Below are 23,322 nucleotides of genomic sequence, written 5' to 3' on the forward strand. Positions count from 1 at the left end.
TTAATAGTAATTATATAATTATCTCATAAATTATATTATATATTAATAAGCCAGAATAACAGTAAGAATAACTATATTAAGACTGAATTATTGCAGCTTGTATCACATGCAAGGCAATTCAGTACATGGGACTTACTGAAGAGAAGGACCTAGCAACTGAAACATGTAATAAGATGTTTGAAGAGGCAATTTTAGATTTGCTACAGAATTTGCTGTGTACTTTTTATACCACAAAATTTAGTGGCTTCCTGACAGCAAGTTTGTAGGGAGATTTTTTCTTTTATAATGGCACAAATAAATTTTTCTGTAACAGTGTTTACATATAATATACTGCATCATGCAGTAGAGTATTTTGAATAGCTGTTAATGATCTAGTGAAACAAGCATTATTTTGGGAGAGTGCCAGATTTTTCTTAAAAAAAGGTCACCTAGATGGTCACCTGATGGAATTGAAAAAAGCAGACAGCAACATTTTCTTTCATCTGATGGTTGTTTTTCCATGTCCCTTTGTATATGTAAGTTTGGTTTTTTTCTTAGCAGTATGGCTTTGGGTAATAAAATATGTTACTATCTAATAAAAAAAATCCCTGGTCTTTGAGCTATTTAGTCTGTGTGTATTTAGTGGCAAGCTAGTAGAACTAGGGGACATGTGACAGTGCTTAAATATAAACATTATAAGCATATCTAATGGCTTATTCTGCATAACTTCTCCAATGTCAGGATTGTATTGAAAATAAACCCTCTGGCTGTGCACTCTATTCTGGAAAGGATAGCAGCTGAGGAGGAAGAAGGTGATAATAACTTTCAAGAGGAAGAAGAAGGAGGGTCTCATTCTTTGAAGGATGTCTGTGATATTAGAAGACCAGAGCCTTCTCCTTTTTCTTCTCGTAGGGTCATGTTTGAAAATGAAGAGGTACTATAAAGTTTTGTTATTGCTTTGTGCTTATGGTAGACAAAATTAATACATCCTCACTACTTGATGTACATCTTCTGGCTACCACTTTTGCGTTTTGGTTTTTTTAACTCAAGAGGTTTTTTTTTTTTTCTTTTTTTTTTTCAGATGGTGATGCCAGGAGATGTAGTAGAAATGACTGAGTTTCAGGATAAAACAATTAGCAATTCTCATTATGTACTGGAACTCATGTTACCAAACATTCACTTAACATTACCGAACAAAAGCTTTTATGAAAAGCTTTACAACAGGCAAGTATGATAATTGTTTTTGCTTGGTTATCATGACCTGCACTCTTAGTTCTGTATTCACCGTTGATAAAAGCAATTGAATAAGCAGATGTAGCACTTGTTTAGTTTATTTAAGAACATAAAATGCTATATAAATATTTTTTCAAGTTAACATCAGAGACAGCATTGTCTCAGGCGTCTGGTCGGTGCCATGACAGCCATCTGCTAAGAAGTGTTTGGCAGATATTGTGAACAAAGGGTAAAGCTAAACAGTCCTTTACTCTCACTGAGTACTTGGTTCAGATCTCTGTTTGCAATATTTCATTTTGCTCTAATCTTTCTGATTTCTTCTTTAAGTAGATCATTGTACTTCAGAAACTGTTGCACTCCATCTTATTGTTTCCATCTATACATCTAGAGTTTACAAGGCAGTCAGGGGAAAAAACCCTAACCCAATTTTGTAAGCATTACAAAGGTTTACAGAAGTGTAGAGAGAACAATTCCAACTTACAGATGTGTGTTCAACTTTTATTTTTGTTAATTTTCTGTCTGAAAGACAACAAAATACTACTAGATTGGTACTGTGCTATGTTAGATGCAAGAGAGGTGCCGACCTGTTTTAGCCTCTGATAGGTATTACTTCACTTCTAAGAGTATTTTTCACTTCCGAAGTGGCAAAGCTGATCCTTTTTTTGAATATTCTGTTGGAATATTTCTACACTGAATGTCACATCTGTCTTTACCATAGCAGACACACTCACCCGAAATCAAAAGAACAAATTTTTCCTGCAACTTGGTTGAAAATTGATGTGATGAAAGTAGGATTTTCTCACCCCCTCCAACCTACTGAGCTAATATGTACCTACTTATAGAGGCTTTCGTGTCACTGTCAAATGTTAGACTGATATGTGTGTATAATAATTACAGAATAAAGGTTACTTGCATTATTTATTACTTTTACACACTAATATATTTCTTGTGCTCTTGAACTTTTTTTCTCTATCTTGTTTATGGAATCTGAAATCTGTTATATGAAGTCTGCAAAGAAAATATGCTTGACTGACTTTATATAAAGTGGGAACATAGTCATATGTTTTGTGTAATGACAATGTATTTCTTCCTAGGATCAGCAATGATTTATTGTTGTGGGAACCCACAGCTCCATCTCCTGTAGAAACATTTGAAAACCTTTCTTATGGTGTTGGACTATCTGTGGCCAGCCAGCTCATCAACACTTTCAGTAAAGACAGCTTTAGCCAATTTAAATCTGCAGTTAATTATGGTAATACACTTAATAAATAATCTAGACCTATAGTGATTTAGAAGCATAATTGGCTGAAGTGATTAAGCTGTTAGTGGAAAGATTTTGTGAACTTAGGAGAAAACATAAACCAAGAAGACAAAATGTAGATTACTGTTTATTTGAGTAAAATAAGTGTGAAATTGAATTGCATTACCAATGGAAAAACGAGTTATTGACGTAATATATGTACTAGTTAGAGAATGAGTTGAGTTGTTTTTCATTTTGTCTATTAGATGATGAGAGTGGATCTGAGGAAGAAACACTACAGTATTATTCCACTGTTGATCCAAACTATCGTTCACGCAGAAGGAAAAAGCTGGACTCACAGAATAAGAACTCACAAAGCTTTTTGTCTGTTCTGCTGAATGTGACCCATGGATTAGTGTCAGTATTCACAGATGTAAAGGTGAGGCCCTGAGACTGGAAAAAGTTGTTTGTTGTTTTGACCACAGGGTCCCTTCATGCTGTATGTACTTATTTGGAAAGAACAAGTGTTTTTAACAGTAATTCTGTAATGTTCATACTACTATACTATAACTAGGCAATAATGCAATGCAATATTTTGCCAATTGTGTTTACTTTGCTTCACATGAGAATAACTAAAATAAAAGCAGGAAAACATGTACTGGTAGCAAGTTAGTTATGTTAGTTTAGACTGTCTAAATGCAGCAAACTCAGCAAACAGTAGTTTTATCCTTTCTGTGCTTCCTTCAGCAGGATGATGGAAATACACTGGAAGGAAAGTACGGTGAATTTTGGTTTGAGTTCAACAGTGGTTCCCTTTTCAGCGTGACTAAATATGAAGGCTTTGAGGACAGACACTATGTGTGTCTCCATTCTAGCAGCCTCAATTTATATCATCAAGGTAGGGTGGCATTGACATGTCTTTGGGACTAAACTTGAAATGAGATAAGTTTTCAGTTTTTTTAGGAGAAAGGCTGTATTTTTTTTTCTTTTTTTTCTTTGATAGTGTATCATTTGGCACAACGGATGTAATTCATGGCTAAACTTTCTAAAGACTACAGTAATGCAACTTTATGATAACTATATTTACTTAGTTTAGCTCAAACTTTTCCTTGGCAACTGCTGGTCTTCATTGATATTGTGATCCTCTGTCAAATTAGCTGTACAGTCTGTTCTTTACCATGAAAGTACTAGCTTCCTACATGTTATTGGTTGTTTCATTCAAAAAGTTACAGGGTACCAGCGTCTGCTGTGTTTTTCCTGGGTAGCTAGTTGTAGTCAGCAGATGAAGAATTTTGACTGTGTAGTTTGTATGACTGGTAGCCCCCATTTAGTTAAACTTCTTAAGGTTTTCCCCTCATATGTTTCTGAATCAGTGGTATTTTCAGTGCAAGGCTTAATTATTGTATGTTTACGGGTTAGCGTGACACTGTCTCATAAAATGGAGACACATGTTCTTATTCTCCATGTAACCTGTTGGAGATCTGTCCTTTATTTCACCTCTGCCGTTTTGTTGGGCAGATAAAAAACTTAAACCCTGTAGTCAGACTGAAGATTTTAGCTTGAACCCTGGTTTTAAATATCAGGATCACCTGTAACCTTCCCTTCACAGTTTTTGGTCGTCAGTGTTCATGACTAACTTTGATAATTAAAATAGTTTTATAAGTGTAAAGCATAAAAAGGATTTTCCTTCACTCTTCCATCAGTAACAACTTTGAAGCCTGAGGTAACTCATTCTAAAATCTCTTTGCAGGTTTGGTAGATGGGGTTGTCCCTTCCTCTGAAGTACGACTGCCCAGCACAATACGTCCCCATTGGTTAGAACCTACTATTTGTTTTTCTGAAGAAGATGGTCTTAGCAGGACTACTTCAGATGGTGTGGGAGTGGATAGTCCAAGTATGCTGACTGTTGCAGTCAAAATCCAGTCAGATAAAGTAGAGAGCAATACAAAGGTTTGTGTTTTTACATTTGTGCTTTTATAAATTACTTGAGTTACTTCAATTTATATGGAAGCATCTAGATGTGGAGTTACAAGGGCTATAGATAAACAAACCATGACATTCATCCTCAAACTGTAATTTTCTGTTAGAATCTTATGGGTGGATTCTAAAATTTAATTATCCGTATAATTTACTAATTCTTCCAATGTTTCACTTTGCTAATCATGCTGCATTTCATTACTGAAGGCATTTCTTTGACAATTTTTTCTGACTTTGTTTTGTTGAATTTTAATCTGGTGCCAAAACAGACAAGAACAAATATAAAGAGTTAAAAGCTTTCTGCTCAGTTTACCGGCAGTGTCATCTAATAGGCAGCATTTGCTTACCTATTTGGAGTGACATAGCGAAATAACAGTAGCATTCATTGGTGTGGCTAAAAGATGACCTCTTAGCTGGTGACAAACAGGTTGGAGTTATCTGGAGAAGGAACCTGCAGACCTGTGAAGTGTTGTGGGGGGCTGAACTGACTCAGATTTGAACAGCATAAGAAAGAACTACATTGAGTTGGTACTCCTGCTAATTTCTGGTGAATCCTGGATCGAATGTGCAGGTGGCCTTCCTTCCATCACCACCACAAAACTGTTATTTCTAAACTACGCTGTTGCAAAAGGTATGAGACTGTATTAGCCAGGGTTTCTGTATTGTGAAGCAGAGTTTTTTGAATGCTTAATCCTGGCCCAGTCCTTTCTTCATTTCTATACACTTGGAGATTTCGGGAACAGATACTATTTCATAATCTAAATGCCAAATAGTTACCTATGTTTCATGTAAGCTAAGTCATGCAACTTTGTTGTGCAGGAATTTCTAGTTGCTGTTGGATTACGGGGAGCCACCCTTCAGCACAGAGTACTGCCTTCAGGTTTAAGCTGGCATGAACAGGTCAGATTGCTACAGTTTTCTCAACTACATCTTCAGTTTTAGTCTCATTGTTTTATTGGGTTTGAGTATCAAACTAAACCTTGATATAAAATCTTGGTGTTAAGCCTTGGTGTTAAGCTATGTCTTATTATCATACTCTTCTTTTGAAAGTGTTATTCTTTCTTTCTTGTCTCTTTTTGAGACCACTGATAGGCTGTAGTCTTGCTTTTAAATTATTTCTTGTGTACTCACTTGGTACAGTTCCTCTCATCATCCTAAATCCACTATGTGTCAGAGAGGTTCGGGGTGGGGTGGGGGTTGTTTTGTTCTGTAGTGGTTTGTTTTAGTGTTTGGGTTTTTTCGTGGTTTTGGTTTTGGTTTTTTTTAAGAATTTTCGAAGAAATCTTGGTAGTGCAATGCTATTCAAGTACTTTAATTCTTTAGTGAAAATTCACCCACAAAACAAGCAAAGTACTTGCAGCACTGAAAGCATTTCCCCATTTTTCCCTTCTGTTCACTTTATTTCTCAAGTCTTGTTTCTCCCTTATATGTTCCCTGTTTTGCATAGTTTGAAGAGCAGTAATGTGGAGGAGAAGACTTAGGGAGGTAGTAAGCAGCAGTTTACACAAACACTTCTGAATGAGGAGAGTTGTACTCACAGGTGTGGATGCAGAGGGACAGCACAGCAGCCAGGGCTGGAGACCCTGTGTGTGTGAACACGTGAGGCAGGGCATGCCATTAGCATGGTAGCAGTGTAGTTGCATGTAGTTACACCATACTGGATTACAGATAGTAAACCCTGACATTCAAATTTATCCTTCTTATCCTCCAGTATGTATGGTGTGCTTATTTTTATATGCATTGATATTGTATAACTTCAGGGAGCTGAACTTAGGGCTTCAGACTCTGCTGTGTCATTACTTTCTTCTTAGAATGATATTCCTGTGGGTTCGTGTAACCTGCTTTAAACCATGTTCCATATTTGCTTTATGAATTTGCTCAATTAATAATGCACTTGGGAATCTCTTTTGGAGGGTGAGGGGTGAAATAAAAAATTGTCCAAAGAGACAGTTAGAGGAAACAATTAAAAGGCTAGCAGCAGTGGTATGCTCCAGGCTTAGAATAAATGAAGAACTTTCATAGTGTAAGAGATTTGATAAGGAGCTATGACAGATCCTAAAGAGGAGGATAAGTGTTTATTTTATATGGTAATACGTGAAAAATCTGTATGTACAATGCTCGTGCACATATTTCTAGTTCTGAGCATATTTTCCACCCCAGCCCCAAGAAAAAGAATATCTTGAAGTTAACTTTAACAATGTTCAGTATTACAAGAAAAGTTGACTTTTTAGACAGAGAGCAAAGAAAATGATAATACTGTAGTAACAACTGCAAAGAAGGATGAATGAAACTGTATTTTGGCAAGATTTTAAAAATGAATTGTGAGACTTTATATACCACTTGGGTCTTTTCCATACTTTTGAAACTGCAATTTTGATGAGGTTTTTTGCCTTGTTTCCATTCCCTGCTTTTCTATAAAAAAACACTGAGTAAGCACCTTTACATATCTGAAACTGTTCTCTCCTTTTCTTTCTACTAATCTTGTTATTGTCATACCTGCTAGAGATTTTCTTTTTTGCAATAGATGATTGAATATTTATTTAACAGATATTGAACTATTAAAATAATATGTTTTTTGATTTTTAGATTTTATATTTTTTAAATATTTCTGATGAACCTGTTCTGGGATATAATCCTCCAGCTACAATTACAACTTTTCATGTCCACCTATGGAGTTGTGCTCTTGACTACAGGTAAATAAAATGCAAGTGTTTGTCACTTGGTGGCACTGCAGCTATATATTTATTCTTCAGGAATGTCTGAGTTTGCATACTAAAAAGAATATTTATTTAGGCTTTTTGGGAAAAAGTACTTAACAGAAATCCCTTAAACTGGAAGCAATTTAAAGTAGGATATACACTTGCCTAGGCCTGGGAAGATGTAATTAGGTCATCTGCAGGGCTCTGATTGCACTTCTAAATAGGTACAGAGTATTAATTTGTTTTTCCTATTCGTTGTTAGGCCATTGTTTTTGCCAGTCAGATCTCTACTTACTGTTGAAACTTTCAGCATTTCAAGCAGTGTTGCAGTAGATAAATCCTCTTCTACTCTCAGGTATGATTTAAGTGATTGTAATTCATGGAAGCTCCTGTAAAACTTGTAACACCTGCCTGCATTTTTGACCTTGGAAGCATTCCTGTTGTGTAAATGATCACACTGCTTTACATGTTTTGAAATATACTTTGCTTATGTGTAATCCTTCTGTTTTATTAGGTTAAATAATTTTTTAATATATTTTTTTATTTAGATTACTTTCTTTAACAACCAGCAATTCTGCATTTTTAATAAGGTTGAAAGATGTCCTGAAATGTTGTTGTGTCCATTTTATTAATTAGAAACACTTAAGATTTCTTAAATATTTGTTATTTGGAAACAGTATATTAATTAATTAAATATTTAGTGATTAGTGAACATCTCTGTAACTTTTAATAATTTTTCTTGCAACTTCAGTTGAATATTCATTCTGTTATACATGTTCTGATGTGAAACATTTACCAAGTTGCTTGATTTTATTGATAAAACTTTTTAAATTATCCTTGAAACAAATGTGTATGTTAGCTTTATCAAAAAGAGAAAAAGGCAAAAAAGGAAATAAGTGACAATTCTGTATGTCAAAAGCATTATTTCTTATTCTAGAAAGGATCAAATAGAAAAACTGAAATGCAAAACCAATATAATTAGTGATAGTGAAAATATGTTACAGTAGTTAATTGCCAGTGGATTTGGAAATTATGAAAAGTTAAAGTGAAGAGTTTGCCTTTAAGATACGTTAGGTATATTTGTGTTTTAAAGTATTTTTTTCCTATACCAATTTCTTTTGACTGGTTGGTTGTACAACATTTGCCTAGCATCTTTATCTTGTTTTGTGTTCTAGGATAATTTTAGATGAAGCTGCTTTGCACTTGTCTGACAAGTGCAATACTGTTATGGTCAACCTCCATAGAGGTAAGGATGTTTTAGATGTGACTAATCAATTGTAGAGCCTAAAGAAACAAAATTACAGTAATATTCAGCATATCTAAGGGTTTTTGAAGAAGAGGTCTGAGGAGATAAGGAGCAGCAACTTGAATATGAGTGAATAGCGCAGTGTTGAACATCTGAGTGCTCTAGTTTAGATTTGTTCAGAAGTATGTCAGAGAAGAGCAACTTGCAATTCCTCCATTATCTCGTTAAAGTTTCATAATGGGTATTGGAAAAAAGCATGTTTTTAAAAATCTGAAGTTTCCTAGAAAGAAATTTTCATAGGAAAGAGATCTCATTTTATGAGATGTATTCAGAATAGTTGAACTTCAAAGATGCTATATGGCACAGAGTTCTAGGTTCTGAAAAGGATACCAACTGGTTTGCTCTCATTGAAATAGTAAGAACCTTTAAGGACTGAGGGACTTAAATCAGTATTTAACAAATGAATTGGAAAAATAATGAATCCTTGTACCCACAAATGTGTGTATTTAGCTTAGGTGAGAGATCTCTATTAAAGGACACAATAAATGTATACCTGTTTTGTTTAAACAAGAAAAGAGGGGAAAGAAGTTATTTGTGGCACTGAAAGATGAGTACTATGTGAACATGTGTTCTCTTTCTCTAAGTTCAACTAAAAAACTGGTGGAATGCTTAGTCACTCAACTTGTGTGTGCCTGTTTCTCTAACTCACACAGATGGGATGAGGATAAATACCTTAAAAGATTACATTGCACACAGATGGTGGCAGTGGGAGTGATATATTGGATTGAAATTATTTGAGTTCTTGATTTGAGTAGCTGAAACTTGAACTCAGAGACTAATCCTCATAAGAGAAGGAAATGTGGAGATAGAAAAGGTTTTGATAAAACCCTTTTTTAATGCTATTTTTGGCAGTGTAATAACAAGAAATAATAAGGATTGTGTTATTATCTTAATATTTTTTCTAATTATAATTTTCAGATTATGTTCGTGTTATGGATATGGGACTGCTGGAACTAACCATTACAGCAGTAAAATCGGATTCTGAGGGAGAAAGAGTAAGTATTTAATCATAGACAAAGTAAAATGTAAAATCTCTATGAGAGATTGTGATTGAAAATTACCTTATTATACTTAAAAATAAACTGAAAAACTTTCCTTCATTTTGCTATTTCTTTTAAATCCTTTTTGACTAGTTAAGTAAACTGGTTTAAAAACAACTGTGTAAAGATGCTATTTTTTATGGAATCTGAAGTGCATTCTTACCTTTTTATTGTTGCTATCTAGACCAAACCACGCTTTGAGCTGCACTGTTCCAGCGATGTGATCCATATTCGTACCTGCTCTGATTCGTGTGCTGCACTAATGAATCTCATACAATATATTGCAAGTTATGGTGATTTACATCCACCTGCTAAGACAGAGGTTAAACGTGGAGTTAGCAAGCCAAAAATGAAGGTATAACACGGCAAAATAATATCAACTTAACTTTGTGCTTCTTGGTAATATGTTTTAATTTTAATCCCCATTCTATTTCCAAATAATATGAGATTTCCTGTGAAGAAATTAACAGATTGTATCTAATTTAAAATATATTTAAGAGTAAAATAATGTATTTTTTTTTTCTACTTTGGTCACTAAATATTTTAAAATGTTTTGTACTGTTTACCTGTTGTACTTTATTCTTTTCTAAAGAATGAAATTCTAGGACATATATGAGCTGTCCAGGTACTCTCATTATCTAAATATCCTGAACCAGCATGTTCTAACCTACTCTATGAATTATCTAGCTTGGTGTTTCAAAGTACTTGATTATTTATCAAGTAAAGATGTTTCTTCTCACAGTTTAAGAGCTGTGAATCAAGCTTTTCTAGCAAAATCTTTTTCAACACAACATTGCAGTTGTCTTTCAGATGTAACTATGTATAGTTCCTCTCCTACAGGTAGAGACCTTTAGCCAACCATCTTCCCATGGACCAGTCCTCGCTGAATCAGAGCAACAGATTCTACGGGATTTGATGAGTGATGCAATGGAAGAAATTGAGACTCAACAGACTGCTTCTGCCATGAAACCAGAATCTAATGGTAAGAATCCTCTAAAGACATAAGTACACACGAAGTACAACCTTTTTGGAAAGAAAGTGGCCTTGAAAGTTTTGTGTACGTAGAGATGGTGCAGTAAGAATGGGAGCAGATACGTATGATGTCTGAAGTTTTCAAACTATGAAACAGATTCTTGCTTTTAATAACAGTAATGCAGAATCTTGTCAAATACACATTACTGGGATACCAAAGCAGCAGGGAAGGAATCTGTCAAGACTCCAAATTCTGTAAGACTGTAAGTTAGCATTAGGTGTAAGTTTATATGTCATACTGCAATGTGGAGGATTCAACGACCTCTCTTGTGTGTATGAAGGTAGTCCAGGAAGATGGTACATTTCTGAGTCACAGGAAGAACTTTTGGCTGTGAGGAATTCTTTCCATTAGCAGATAGAACAAGATAGGTTGATTTTATCACAGGGTTATGGCTCCTGTATCATGGCTAGAGTGTAATTCAGATTTAAATTTGCTAAGGATTTTGTACTGCAAATAGGGTATGTCATTATTTCTGTGATGTCTGGTCTTTTTGATGGTGGAAGGTGAACAGTCACTGTAGTACTGAAAGTTATTGATGCTGTGGTCTTACTACCAGAATGAGAAACTTGGACATAAAAATGCTTGATCTATGTTTGGCAGGTTTTGGGGTTTTGTATCTGTGGGGGGTTTTTGCAAATAATTTTCCTATCTTTTCTCAGTTCATCTCTGCTAGTAACTAGTTATGATTATATTGTAATCACTTTCAATTGTATACTGGATGAATTTTGAAAATTGTATTTTATTTATAGTAGGAAGTGATTCAAGATATAATAACCAAATTTCCTTGATGTAATTGAAGCTAAGAAATGTTTGTTAATTCTTAAATAATTTTCATATTTTGTAAGGATTTTTCCACTGAAACATGTTTTTTTTCTCCACCCTTCTTCAACTCTCAGGAGTTTTGGATGACAGATCTCACACTCAGGAACCATCTTGCTCAGATCTCTTCCTGTTTCCAGATGAAAGTGGAAATGTCTCACAAGATTCAAGTCCCACTTATGCTTCGTTCACTCATCACCTCATAAATGAGGCCATGGGAGATGTTCCAGCAGAAAGTGATGATTTCTGCATTCTTTTTGCACCCAAAGTTGCTGTTGCTGTAAGATCCTTTGAAAATTACTAAAAATAGTCCATATATAAACTGAATTAGAGAAAAGCCTATGTAAGACTTAGACAAAATAGATTTCATAGATTTCTGTGATACTTAGTGATGTTTTTTATCAATGGGCAAACTAGCAGAAAAATAGTTTTTCTGTTTGAAAGGAACTCTGCATTGTTACTGCAAGGAATAAGTATTTTCAGATAGATACGATTTTTCTATATCTCAGCACTATGTCATTGTTCTCTGATCTGAATGTTACATTAAACTGTATTGGCAGTTTTCCTACATTTTAGTCATGTTTTATCATTGCCATTTTGACTTACAGTAATGACACAGTTAGGAAAAAATGTTTTAGGCAAAACCCAGTATTTAGCAAAATAGTAGTTTGCACATCTTCTAATCTTTTATTCATTTCTCTCATAGTCTAAGCTTTCAGTATTTTTAAGGACCTAAGATCCTTGCCAAAGCTCAGAGAAAAGCTTGTGTGTTGCTTTACACTGATGTCCGTCCTCTGCACAGTGTTCATGTTGTTCATGGTATTTCTGGTTGTGCTCATCTTAATAGACAGAAGTAGTTCCTGGATCCCTGATTAGGAGCTGTATTTTCCCAGTTATGTTTGAACTTGTTTGTTTCCAAAAGTGCTAGTATGGTAGCCTGGGCTCTTCTGTGGGTTTTTTTGTTTGCTTTCAATTAGTACTTTGTTTCGTTTACAGTTTGAGTGGGGAATTTTTTTGTTTTGGTTTGGGTTTTTTTGTTGTTGCTGTTTTTAACTACCTCTCAGTTTCTAGGTTTTTTCATATGCTTTTGTCTTTACTTTATAAGAAACGTTCCTAAAACAATTATGTGTTGGATAAGCTTTAGAAGACAATACAGAATAGCTTTTCTTTTCATAGGAAAGAATTAGGCATCTCAATAAAGAAAGCAGATTTCATCTTCCCAACGCTATACACTTTTTTTTTTAATTAGGAAAAAGAGGAAGAACCAGTTATAAAAATAATGGTTGATGATGCAATTACCATAAAGGAAAATCATTTCAGCCAACCTGTTAAAAAAACAGATACAAGCAAAGCTCCTCTGCATTTTCCTGTTCCTCTGGTACGCTATGTTGTAAAGGAAATATCTCTTATTTGGCATCTTTATGGTGGAAGGGATTTTGGGACTGCACCACCAACATCACCAGCTAAAAGTTTCATGTAAGTGTTTCATGTAATTCTGTAGATTAGAACCCTTAAAAAGACTTGATTTTCTTTTAATTTGGAGTAATCTCACTGTTAAATCTCAATGTCCCTTGCTTGCTTCTTTGCTCCCTTCTCACAAGGAGTCAATCACAGAATGGTTTGGCTTGGAAGGGACCTTAAAGATCATCTAGAATCTTCTTCAGTTTAACTCCACACACCAGAGTGTATTTTTCCCATGTCTTAACCTGGACAAGCTGGGTTTGGGGTTTGGGTTTGCTGATTTTTTTTTTGGGGGGGAGGGTGTGGTGGAGGGATGGATTTTTTTTTCGGTAATATTAGAAGTCAAATTTTCCTAAAGAGATCAGGGCTTAAGGAGCATAAGAGTCAGGTCTACCAGATGTCATATAAGGTAAAGAGTTATTAAAATTATCACAACCAAAATTAAGAAAATGTTCTCTAAATGTAATTTGGGGGGACACATACACGTAGCATTCTGCTTAAGTATGCATTACTTGAAGAGCAGAAAGAAATTATTTGTTTAACAGTAACACAATTTCAGTGGGTTTTTTTGAAAGCCATTAAAGTACTAATAAGTTACATCCATTGCATTTAGTTTTAGATTAACAGTGAGATAACTTTAATCTGCAAAAGTGTATTTTTTCTTTTTATTTCCTCAGAAGTCCCCATAGTTCTCCTTCTCATACACCAACAAGGCATGGGCGGAATACAGCATGTGGGGGAAGAGGAAGAAACCCTGACTTCCTAATGGAAATACAGTTAAGCAAGGTGAATGACAGAAACAGCTTCAGCCATGACTCTTTGTGTGTGAATGTTACATTCCTTTGATAAGTTTTCCATTAGAGTTCAGTAGGATTTCTTTCAACAGTATCTAAATCTAAGCAATCACTTGGAAGATGATGAAGGTAGAATTTGTGTAACAAAAGATGTATTTACTCTTCTAGCATAGCATTTACTAGCTGAATAAACTTGTTTCTAAAGATGAAGGATATCTATTCTAATATTCTTAATGTTTTTGTTTATTATAACCAAGTTTTAAAACTGCTGTTCTGCTTTCCTCTCTTATAGATACGCCTGTTATGAAATTAAGTGTTCTAGCAAAATAAACAACGTGTAGATTTGTTGAGAATGCTCAGCATATAACTTTGATAACTGTATATTAAATAACATCCAGTTATATCACAATATTGTTCCTGCTATTTCCCCTGTATTTAGCACCTTTCAGGCATAAGTATCTTACTGTTGTTTTTAAGGCTGTGCTTAGTTCTAACATAGGAACTAGATGCTTGTTTCTGGTGCTGGGAAGAATACTGGCAAGGAGTTCACGTTAAATGGATCAATAACAAAATCTTTTTAAGATAAGACTTCATCAAACATTTCCACAAACATGAAAGGCACTACATAAAAATAATTGCCTTTTATGGTCTTTATGGGTTTCTAAAGCTTAAAATTCATCCAATTAGCACTTCAAGCTTGCCAGGAATATGTGAATGTGTCTTTTCTAGAAACAATATGACATTGCAATAAAAAAGAGGAAAGGAAGGAAGTGTTTAATATTCCCTCTGGAAAACTTCATATGTAGAAGTATAGCCATTTCTTAATTTGTGGATATTTAATGAATTAGTGTTAGCACCGAGGCAAAAAGATTTTTTCCCCCCACTTGTACTCCTAACTTTGTGGAAGACTTAATTTCTTCTTTAAATGTTACTATTATTATTAAGGAGACAATGTCACCAACAGTGGATGTTTCTTTGCAAATCAGACCAGTAGAGGCCACTGCTGTGTGCCCTCTGCTGGAGGCCGGGATCTGGTGTGGTTTGGTGGGACAGGGAGTGGTTTGCATGTCACCACAGCTCTGTGACTGAACATGAGAACTGCATTAAGAGATAGGGAAAAGAAGATAATTCAGAATTACTAAGAAATTAAGAAAAATAATGAATTCGAATTTATATGGACTAAAGTGAGTAAAGAAAAAGGAAATAAGACTGCAAGAAGCCACTTGAGAAGTCAATTGGCAGGGAAGAAACCTTACTTTCCTAAGTGTAGAGGGTGCAGGATTCAAGAATTGCAGGATTGCCTGATACAGGCTTCACCATGAAGTAAGATGGATGTCAGGATTGAGAGGAAAAAGCAAAGTCAATGTTAAAACAAAAAATGAAACTCGTTCATTGTCTTTCACTGACTCTTCGTTTTGGCTCGAATTTGCATCCTAAGATATGAATATATACACAGCTAGAAATTGGAAGATTTCTCCTGCTATATGTAAAAAGCTGAATAGTTTTCAGAAATCCCAATATTATTCCTGTAGATTTAAAACAGTAGACAGCTATTAAAGTTCCTATGTGTGGTGTGGTTTTCTGTTTTGTTTGGTTTTTTAAATAGTATTCTGCTGTTAAATGCTCTTTTTCACTGAAACTGATGATGCTGGTTTTCTTTCTGTTGTAAAAGGTGAAATTCCAGCACGAGGTGTACCCTCCATGTGGTGCAGAAGGTGAATCCTGTCTGTTGGAGCAGCCAGTGTCCCGACAGGTTTTTATTGTTCAAGACCTGGAGATTAGAGATCGCTTAGCTACATCACAGATGAATAAATTTCTCTATCTCTACTGCAGTAAGGAGATGCCCAGAAAAGCACATTCAAACATGGTACAGTTATGAAATATGTTAGAAATATGTTAATTTTTTACATTTACAGTGGTTGAACTGTCATCATGGGGGTTATGTACTCTTCTTAGAAATCTTGCACAAGAAAAAGCATGAGTTCATGGAACACTGAAGTAATATAATTTGTTGATAGTTTGCTTGACTCTTTATGGATATTAAAACTGATTCAAAAGTGAGTTTGAATGGTAGCTTGTCAGGTATTAATGTTGTTGAGATTCTGTCAGTTAAAAAAAGTAGATTTGCAGGACAACTTTTGGTAGTTTTCACAATTTGGTTTTGAACAAATGTCCACTTGTATGAGTATGATGAGACTTCACTACACATACAGAGTTGTAGTTTTATGGTATACTGAAGTCTTACTAGTTCTATAAAGGATTTATTACTTTTTTGGGGGGGTTTCCTCTAATTTTTATTACATTTATAGTAAGTTTTTATTCAATACTAGCTTTATAATTGCTAATAATATTAGCAGTTATAATCAGATAAGTACAGAGGTTTTGCATCAAATATTTTTCCTAGTTAGTGTTCTGAGATTTAATAATTGTGAGTGTAAGTGCTTCTGTTTATTATTTTTTTTCAGTTAACAGTTAAAGCATTACATGTCCGTCCAGAGTCTGGCAGATCCCCACAGGAATGTTGTTTACGTGTTTCCCTAATGCCACTTCGCCTCAATATTGACCAGGTTGGTTTTTGGGTCCATTTTTGGTTTTTAATTTAAAAACTTAGAATATCTGTAGACAAGGCTGTTTATTCAATAAGTTTTCCTCCTGAGACTTCTGATAACCTCAAAGGTTTTGGAATCATGACTTTTAAAAATCGTGTACTTATTCTTGAATCATCTGGCTTTGTTCATGAAGTGGCTTCATTGTTTTTAATTGAAAACGTTAATCATTAAACCAGAAGTGGTTCACAACATTTTAGTCAAGGGCACTTGACACTCAAGAAATGCTTCTTTACTCTGAAGGCTTTGGTCTTGCTGTCAACTGCAGTGGCAGGAAGAACAGAAATTGTTTTACTTTCCTTAGCAAGCCTTTGTTCAAAGTATTTTTGATGTACTCAAGAAACATTTGGATTTTTTTTTTAAAGCAGTAAGGAAGGTACATATGTTTGGGCATGCAAATATAAAGTGCATATTACTCTTTGTTGAGGCATTTCTTGCTTAATTTGTCATCTTCAGAGAGATGTTTGGGTTTTGAGTATTAATTTAGGAGTTCCACATCTACTTTCTCTTTCTGTCAATATACGTTAGAGACGAGGTTTTCATGCTGCTATTAGAAAAATTGAACTCTGTCTAGTTTGCAATAATTTCATCCAGAAAAAATAGCTTGGAAATACTGCCATCTAGTGAGGAAATGTGTTCCCTCTTGGGTGCTCGTTAAAGCCTTTTATCTTTTGTACCATGAACAGAATTCACCTTTACAACTTCTGTGAAATTAACCACAACTCATTTGGAAGCATGGGGCAGGCTGCATGCAGTCATATTAGAAATACTTGTCATTACTACTTAATCTGTCTTTCTTATCAGTTGGAAACAAAAATGGAAAACAAAGTCCAGATCATTAATGACAGTATGAATAAGGCACCAGTGTGATGCATATGTCAGAAGAAGAAAATGGGATGTAGTAACTTTAGAACATTAACACCACAGATATTAATGACTTTTAATGAAGCAGTGGTGATCTGTAATGATTTGACTGACTTTGACAGTATTAGAAAAGAATATAAAGTGTACTTAAATACCCTTTTATTGGAAATGAGAGAAAATGTTGTAACCATTAAAGCATCTGGGTTCTGGAACAGTCTCCAAAATTACAGTAGGAGTGATGAAAACAACCCTGGATTTTTAAGACAGAGCTAGATTGGTCATGAAATCATGTTATATGTAGCAGCGGGCAGTGGCCAGAGGATCTTCCTGGTTTCTGTCCTAGATTTTATGTGATTTCTGCATGTGTTAAAGGATCAAAAAGAAAAATGTGTTTTGTTTCATGGCCGTGTGGAAATAGAGCTGGAATAATAGATAATATTTTTAGAGAATTAGATCTTTGTATTTATGTTAATCTGATTGTATTTTATTTTTTGTCATTAGGATGCCTTGTTTTTCCTGAAGGACTTTTTCACTAGCCTTTCTACAGAAGTAGAACTCTTAGTTACTCCAGATCCTGAAGGTATACTTTTCAAAAATCTAGCAAGTGCATCTTTGTTCTCCCTTAATGTGGGTGCATGTTCTATAAATTCACATGTGAATCTTGTGTGTATAAAAACTTGTGTTGGGGTTTGAGCACTAACATGAATTACTGATTTTTTGGAACACAGAATCTTTGGGTATTTTAGCTTCATATTTTATAATTATCAACAAAGGTCTTCAACATCTGGGATCTCAATTGTATAAAAGGTTTCACTGAAATTGGAGCATATTTAATAAGAGCTTCTGAAAAAAACTGAGAATTGTGCATATAATATGATGTAATTATTAAATAAAACAAATACAGTGTGCTGCTTATTTATAATACTGAACTCTATGTTACACAACTTCAAACTATTAGATAGACATACTATTTTATGAAAGAGGTATTAAATGCTGTATGTATGCAGCTAAAGGAGTACTTCTAATCAACTACAACATCTGATGCAAAAGCAGAACATACTGAAAAGCATATTTCCACTATTGACTATATTTGTGCATTTGTTAGCAGCTACACTTTACCTATTTCTGCTGAGGTGTCATACTGAAATGCATAGGTAATGAATTGCTCTGCAATACTGCCATTAAAACCAAAGGGATTGTTTATGCTGATGCATCAATCTTGTCTTAAGCTGCATGAAATAATTTTGGTTAATAACTAAAAGTCTAAATATTGTCCTGCTAATAAGCATTTGAACTTGCTAAGGACACAGTTAATGGTGTAAATGCAATCTTTCTGTGGAAAATGTGAGTCAGTTTACTGTGTGTAACTTCTTATCCTAGTTAAAAAGTCTCCTGGTGCTGAAGTTACGTGTAGTTTGCCCAGGCACGTCAGCAGCCTTAAGGAACCGAGTCCAGTCATTTCTTTCTCATCACACAAGCAAGCAAATGAAAATGGTAGCATTGACTCTATGGATGTGGTTAATGGAGATGATGATAATTTCTCACAAGAATCGACGTCATACAGTGATCAGCCAGTATTTTTCAGGTAAACTTTCGTTACAAAATTTCCAGTGACACACAGCTGTTCTGCTGAATGTTTTAAGGAAAGGTGATGATAAACTATACAGACCTTAGGGCAAAGGTGCATTTTTTTGTTTGTTCATTGACTGGGTGTGGCAATCAGATGTATTTATTTCTATCACAGGACAGTAACTAATGACTTTTATTAACTTTTGAATACTACTGTGCACAAAGAAATAAAAATTAATTAAAGTGCTGCTATGTAGAGAACCAGTAATGAGATGTTTTACAAATAAGTAAAAAGAGCATTGTTTATATTCTTACATCTAACAATATAAAATAAATCTAATATAACCAGAGATGAAAGTATATAAAGGAAAAGGATATCATGGAAGAGGTGAGGTATAAGACTAAAATATCACAAGATAAACTCTAATGTAGTCCTGAGTAGGAAGTGACTGTGAAAATTGTAACTTGTTATGCAAAAGTTTTTTCACGTGTATTCAGATTGTAAGTGCCTTGAACAACAGATGTGTGCTTTAGTAAGCAATGCAGAGCCAAATTGTAAGAGCATGGCTGTGGTTCTAGTTCATCATATACATCACCAGGAGAATTTTTTATTAAGTTCCTGTTGCAGGACTAAATTTTGCCTACAGAACCATCATTTTATGGGTTTTTTTTGTTTGTTTGTTTTTAACTGAATGTTGTGCTGTGAAAATTGAGGAAAGATGTTCACTTGCAGGATTAGTAGCACTCCTGCAGGACTGTTAAATTTATTACAAATGCTAATCTGAACTAGATGTTAATAAACCAAGAAAAGCTGAATTTGCCACTGTATTTTGTACATTTATTCTGAAGTACCAACACAGTAACTAGAGGATTTATGGCTTACAGAAAAGACTATGGCATTCTATTCCAGGAGGATGTGAAACCAGGAGTTTCTTTTGGAAGGATAAGTAATTTTATTTCCTTTTCATGTATCTCACTATGAAATTTTCTTTTCACTTTGCAGGGAATTTCGTTTCACATCAGAAGTTCCAATACGGCTTGATTACCATGGCAAACATGTATCAATGGATCAGGTTTGTATATAATGCTGATGCTACAGAACAAAAATTTGATGTTGTTTGTTTTGTTTTTCCCCGACCCCCATGAGTGGGGGTGTATTTTTATGCTCCCTAGTCATTATTGATGTGATCAAGACAAATACAGAACACTTTTTTTTTCTTCTCATTAGTTTCAATAAAGCTTAACCTTGTTGCACTCTTAATTTGAAACCTAAGGGGTGGATCCTCCAGATCTGATTAACTCCAAATGGAACTTGCATGCCACATTTATGAACTCAATGATTGGCTTGAAATCAGAGTACATAGCTGCAGTGCCCCTCAAAGGATGATTCCATTGTCTGATATGAGAATTCTACACTTTTTTTTTTCTCATTAATGCCAGAATAAAATGTCATTTTTTTCTCTTTGTTTCCTTTCCTTGCAGTCTAGTAACATGTGGGCCTCAGAAGCAATGGCAGAATCTGTTATAAATACAAAAAAATGTTCATAGTTCTTCTTAAAATATGCGTTGGTTGTTATACTGCATTTAGAAACAGATATCAAAAAATCCTGTTTGCACAACCAGAATTGTGCTTTGACACAGCAAATCAGTAAGAAAATATGGAAGAGTGAAAGCAGCAAATTCTTCAATTTGCCCAGCTCTCAGAAATCAAACTGTGAAATATAGTAGCTTTAGAATGCCTGGAACATACTAAAGCCAGAGCTATGTTTACATAACTTATTATGGCTTATTATTTCTGAAGAAGCTGTCTTGTATCCAGATGTTTTTCTTAGAGTAGCAGGTTAAGTCAAATTTCATCTCTTGGAAGTTTTCAGGTAACGTGATTTGTAGCACTGTAACAAGTAGCTTTTGGAAGACTGGGGGAGAATCTGTTTGGACAGAAATACCTACAAGTAAGAGTGGAGATGGTCAAATTATTCCTCACGAGTTGAACAGGTTAAGTAAATTCATGTGACAATAAAATATTTCACTTACAGGGAACATTGGCTGGGATTCTTATTGGGCTTGCTCAGTTGAACTGCTCAGAATTAAAGCTGAAGAGACTTTGTTACAGACACGGGTAAGTTTATTGAAATGTAGATGAACATTGCTATGCAAATTGAACAAGTTTATAGTGAATAACTGAACATAACAAATGCAAAGCAAATTTTCTGTTAAGATGTACTTTGAAATCCAAGATGCTTTTTGACTTTACAAATATTTCTTGAGTCTCGTTTTTTTTTCGATGATGATGTTATTCAAGAATAACATCTAATTCAGAACAGTATTTAATATATGTGCTAGTCTTGGTGATAGCACACTTCAAGCGATATCTTCAAGAGATATCTTGAAGTGTCAAAAGATGACACTTGAAAAAGCTTTTCTTTTGTTTAAATGCTATCTTTTACTTCAGTGACTAATGAATGCATTTATCTTGTTGAGAATTGTATGTTTAAAAAAAATAATAATTTTATTTATTTTAGTTTGTTAGGTGTGGATAAATTGTTCTCCTATGCCATCAGTGAATGGCTTAATGATATAAAGAAAAACCAGCTACCAGGAATTTTGGGAGGAGTAGGACCTATGCATTCTCTAGTGCAGTTAGGTAAGTTAAATCTTATTTCTTCTCAGACGCATGACAGTTTTCTTAAAAACCAGACAACACCTCTCCCCACTAAAAAGCTCACCACAAACCATGTTGACCCTTGTTTTCACTTCTTTTCGAGGCATTCTGCTTGTTTAAGAGAACTTTCTGACTGTGGTGTTCTGTCTTCACTTTCAGTCCAAGGTCTGAAGGACTTGGTGTGGTTGCCGATAGAGCAGTACCGGAAGGACGGACGTATCGTCAGGGGCTTTCAAAGAGGAGCAGCTTCTTTTGGTACTTCCACTGCAATGGCAGCACTGGAGCTGACAAACAGAATGGTTCAGACTATACAGGTACAGTGTATTACTTCTGAAGTTAGACATAAAATGAGAAATGCTCCTAGTAAGTGCTCTATATTAAACTAGAATCTTAATGCTGTAAATTTAAGGTTGGGAGTATGTATTTAAAAGGAAAAAAATGCAACTGTATAAATAGGAAAGCAGGGACTGGGCAGAGTTTGCATCAATCTGTGAGGTGAGAACTATGGCATCAAATGCAATAGTTGGAAAACTGTTAAAATACTGCTGAACACCCAAGCTGCTACATGTTTCTTATGGCTTTGATGTATTACAATGTACAGTTTAATACTAAAATTTTCAGCTTCACTAGAAGATCATTTATATTGATAAAGATGAGTTCTTCACACATGTATTTTCCAGTAATAGATTCTTGCCTTTTCTAAAAATCTCAGCTTATCTGTGCATATTTAAAACAAAACAAAAAAACCCCACAAAACCAACAAAGGAAAAAAACCCCAAAACCTAAACCCAGTACTATTTGTGTTGATGTACACAAAGTCTATAAAATTTTCTGGATTTAATCCCAAGGTAATCTTGGATTAAAGAGTTAATAAATTTATGTTCCTTAATGTAAAATACATAATGAAAATACACTTTTACCACCTGATTTTGCAAAAATTGTGTACGTGCTTAAGCTTGAATATATATAGTAAAAAAAAAAGTGGTGTTACTCACGAATGGGATTATATGTGTTCTTGTGTGTTTGTAAGAAATATGTACCATTGATCAAATGTTCGGTTTCTGTCTTGAGCATTTCATGCAGATTAGAGGATGCCTTTGAAGAGACAAAAATTAGAAGGGGAGAAAACCCACCTAAACCCACAACATTCATTCTTTCATTGTGGAACTTAATGTATAGTTACAGCCACACCCATTCCAGAAGTTCTTATACAAAACCCTAATCTTATGTAAATGAGTATTACTTGTGGAATAAGAATTGTTTTATTTCAATGATATCATCCTATTAGTAGTTTAAATTTGCAGTTGGGTACCATAAGACTTCTTACATGGTTTGCATTTGCTCCTGATCTTCAGGCAGCTGCAGAAACTGCATATGACATGGTATCACCAGGGCCTACCTTTATTGAAGCAAAAAAGATCAAGCGATTCCCTCGCCATCGTTTAGCTCATCAGCCAGTAGACCTACGGGAAGGTGTAGCCAAAGCCTACAGTGTCGTAAAAGAGGTGAGTGCAAAAGTGGCTAACAGATTAACAGATGCTAGTTTAAGCTGACCAAATAAAGAAGAGGATTTAGGTTTTGAACAAGACTGTCTTCATCAGTAAACTTAAACCAACAGAAACCTTGCATGGAAAAAGCAGAAGTAAACTAAGATATCATGCAGATAAATGTGAATAGGACATGAGTGCTCTACAGCTGTGATGGTTCACAACTATTGTAAATCCTGTAAACTTGATTTCCTGCACTGTATCATCCATCCTTACTTCCTGCCCACCCCCTTCCTGCTCCCTTTGGAGTCACTGTTAATTCTGAGGTAGAGTTTAATCATAATGCTGGATTTAAAAGAAGTGAAAGCTTTTACAACATGTTATAAATTAGAATGCTGACCTGTTTTTATTGTATTTTTGTATTGTACTTTTAGTTACACGTGGTATGGTGTCTATGAAGTAAGGTCTCAGCTGAGTTTCTAGTGAACTCTGTCATTTTTTAATAGCCCACAGTACCCCACAGCTTTTTCCCGTATGCACAACATGTGCCACT

The 23,322-nt window shown here is 34.8% G+C and overlaps 1 protein-coding gene across 3 annotated transcripts in view; it reads left to right on the plus strand.

Moving 5' to 3' along the window:
• The window catches only part of ATG2B (autophagy related 2B), a 49,702-nt gene that overhangs the window by 21,728 nt on the left and 4,652 nt on the right, over positions 1–23,322 (plus strand). The window contains exons 17-41 of one of the 3 annotated variants that reach the window (XM_051806422.1): positions 721–913; positions 1,061–1,203; positions 2,307–2,464; positions 2,719–2,891; positions 3,200–3,350; positions 4,203–4,402; positions 5,249–5,329; positions 7,016–7,122; positions 7,391–7,483; positions 8,304–8,374; positions 9,353–9,429; positions 9,659–9,829; positions 10,315–10,456; positions 11,404–11,606; positions 12,576–12,802; positions 13,468–13,573; positions 15,254–15,448; positions 16,047–16,148; positions 17,553–17,631; positions 18,432–18,636; positions 19,624–19,693; positions 20,657–20,739; positions 21,143–21,264; positions 21,442–21,596; positions 22,638–22,787. In XM_051806422.1, the coding sequence (XP_051662382.1) occupies positions 721–913; positions 1,061–1,203; positions 2,307–2,464; positions 2,719–2,891; positions 3,200–3,350; positions 4,203–4,402; positions 5,249–5,329; positions 7,016–7,122; positions 7,391–7,483; positions 8,304–8,374; positions 9,353–9,429; positions 9,659–9,829; positions 10,315–10,456; positions 11,404–11,606; positions 12,576–12,802; positions 13,468–13,573; positions 15,254–15,448; positions 16,047–16,148; positions 17,553–17,631; positions 18,432–18,636; positions 19,624–19,693; positions 20,657–20,739; positions 21,143–21,264; positions 21,442–21,596; positions 22,638–22,787 (3,457 nt within the window). Of the gene's footprint in view, positions 1–720; positions 914–1,060; positions 1,204–2,306; positions 2,465–2,718; positions 2,892–3,199; positions 3,351–4,202; positions 4,403–5,248; positions 5,330–7,015; positions 7,123–7,390; positions 7,484–8,303; positions 8,375–9,352; positions 9,430–9,658; positions 9,830–10,314; positions 10,457–11,403; positions 11,607–12,575; positions 12,803–13,464; positions 13,574–15,253; positions 15,449–16,046; positions 16,149–17,552; positions 17,632–18,431; positions 18,637–19,623; positions 19,694–20,656; positions 20,740–21,142; positions 21,265–21,441; positions 21,597–22,637; positions 22,788–23,322 lie in introns of all 3 variants that reach the window. The other 2 variants (XM_051806423.1, XM_051806421.1) reach the window with 2 other exon arrangements.

This window comes from Manacus candei, unplaced genomic scaffold (assembly GCF_025592945.1).
Source record: "Manacus candei isolate 608988 ecotype Guabito, Panama unplaced genomic scaffold, ASM2559294v1 h1tg000067l, whole genome shotgun sequence".
Classification (NCBI taxonomy): Eukaryota; Metazoa; Chordata; class Aves; order Passeriformes; family Pipridae; genus Manacus; species Manacus candei.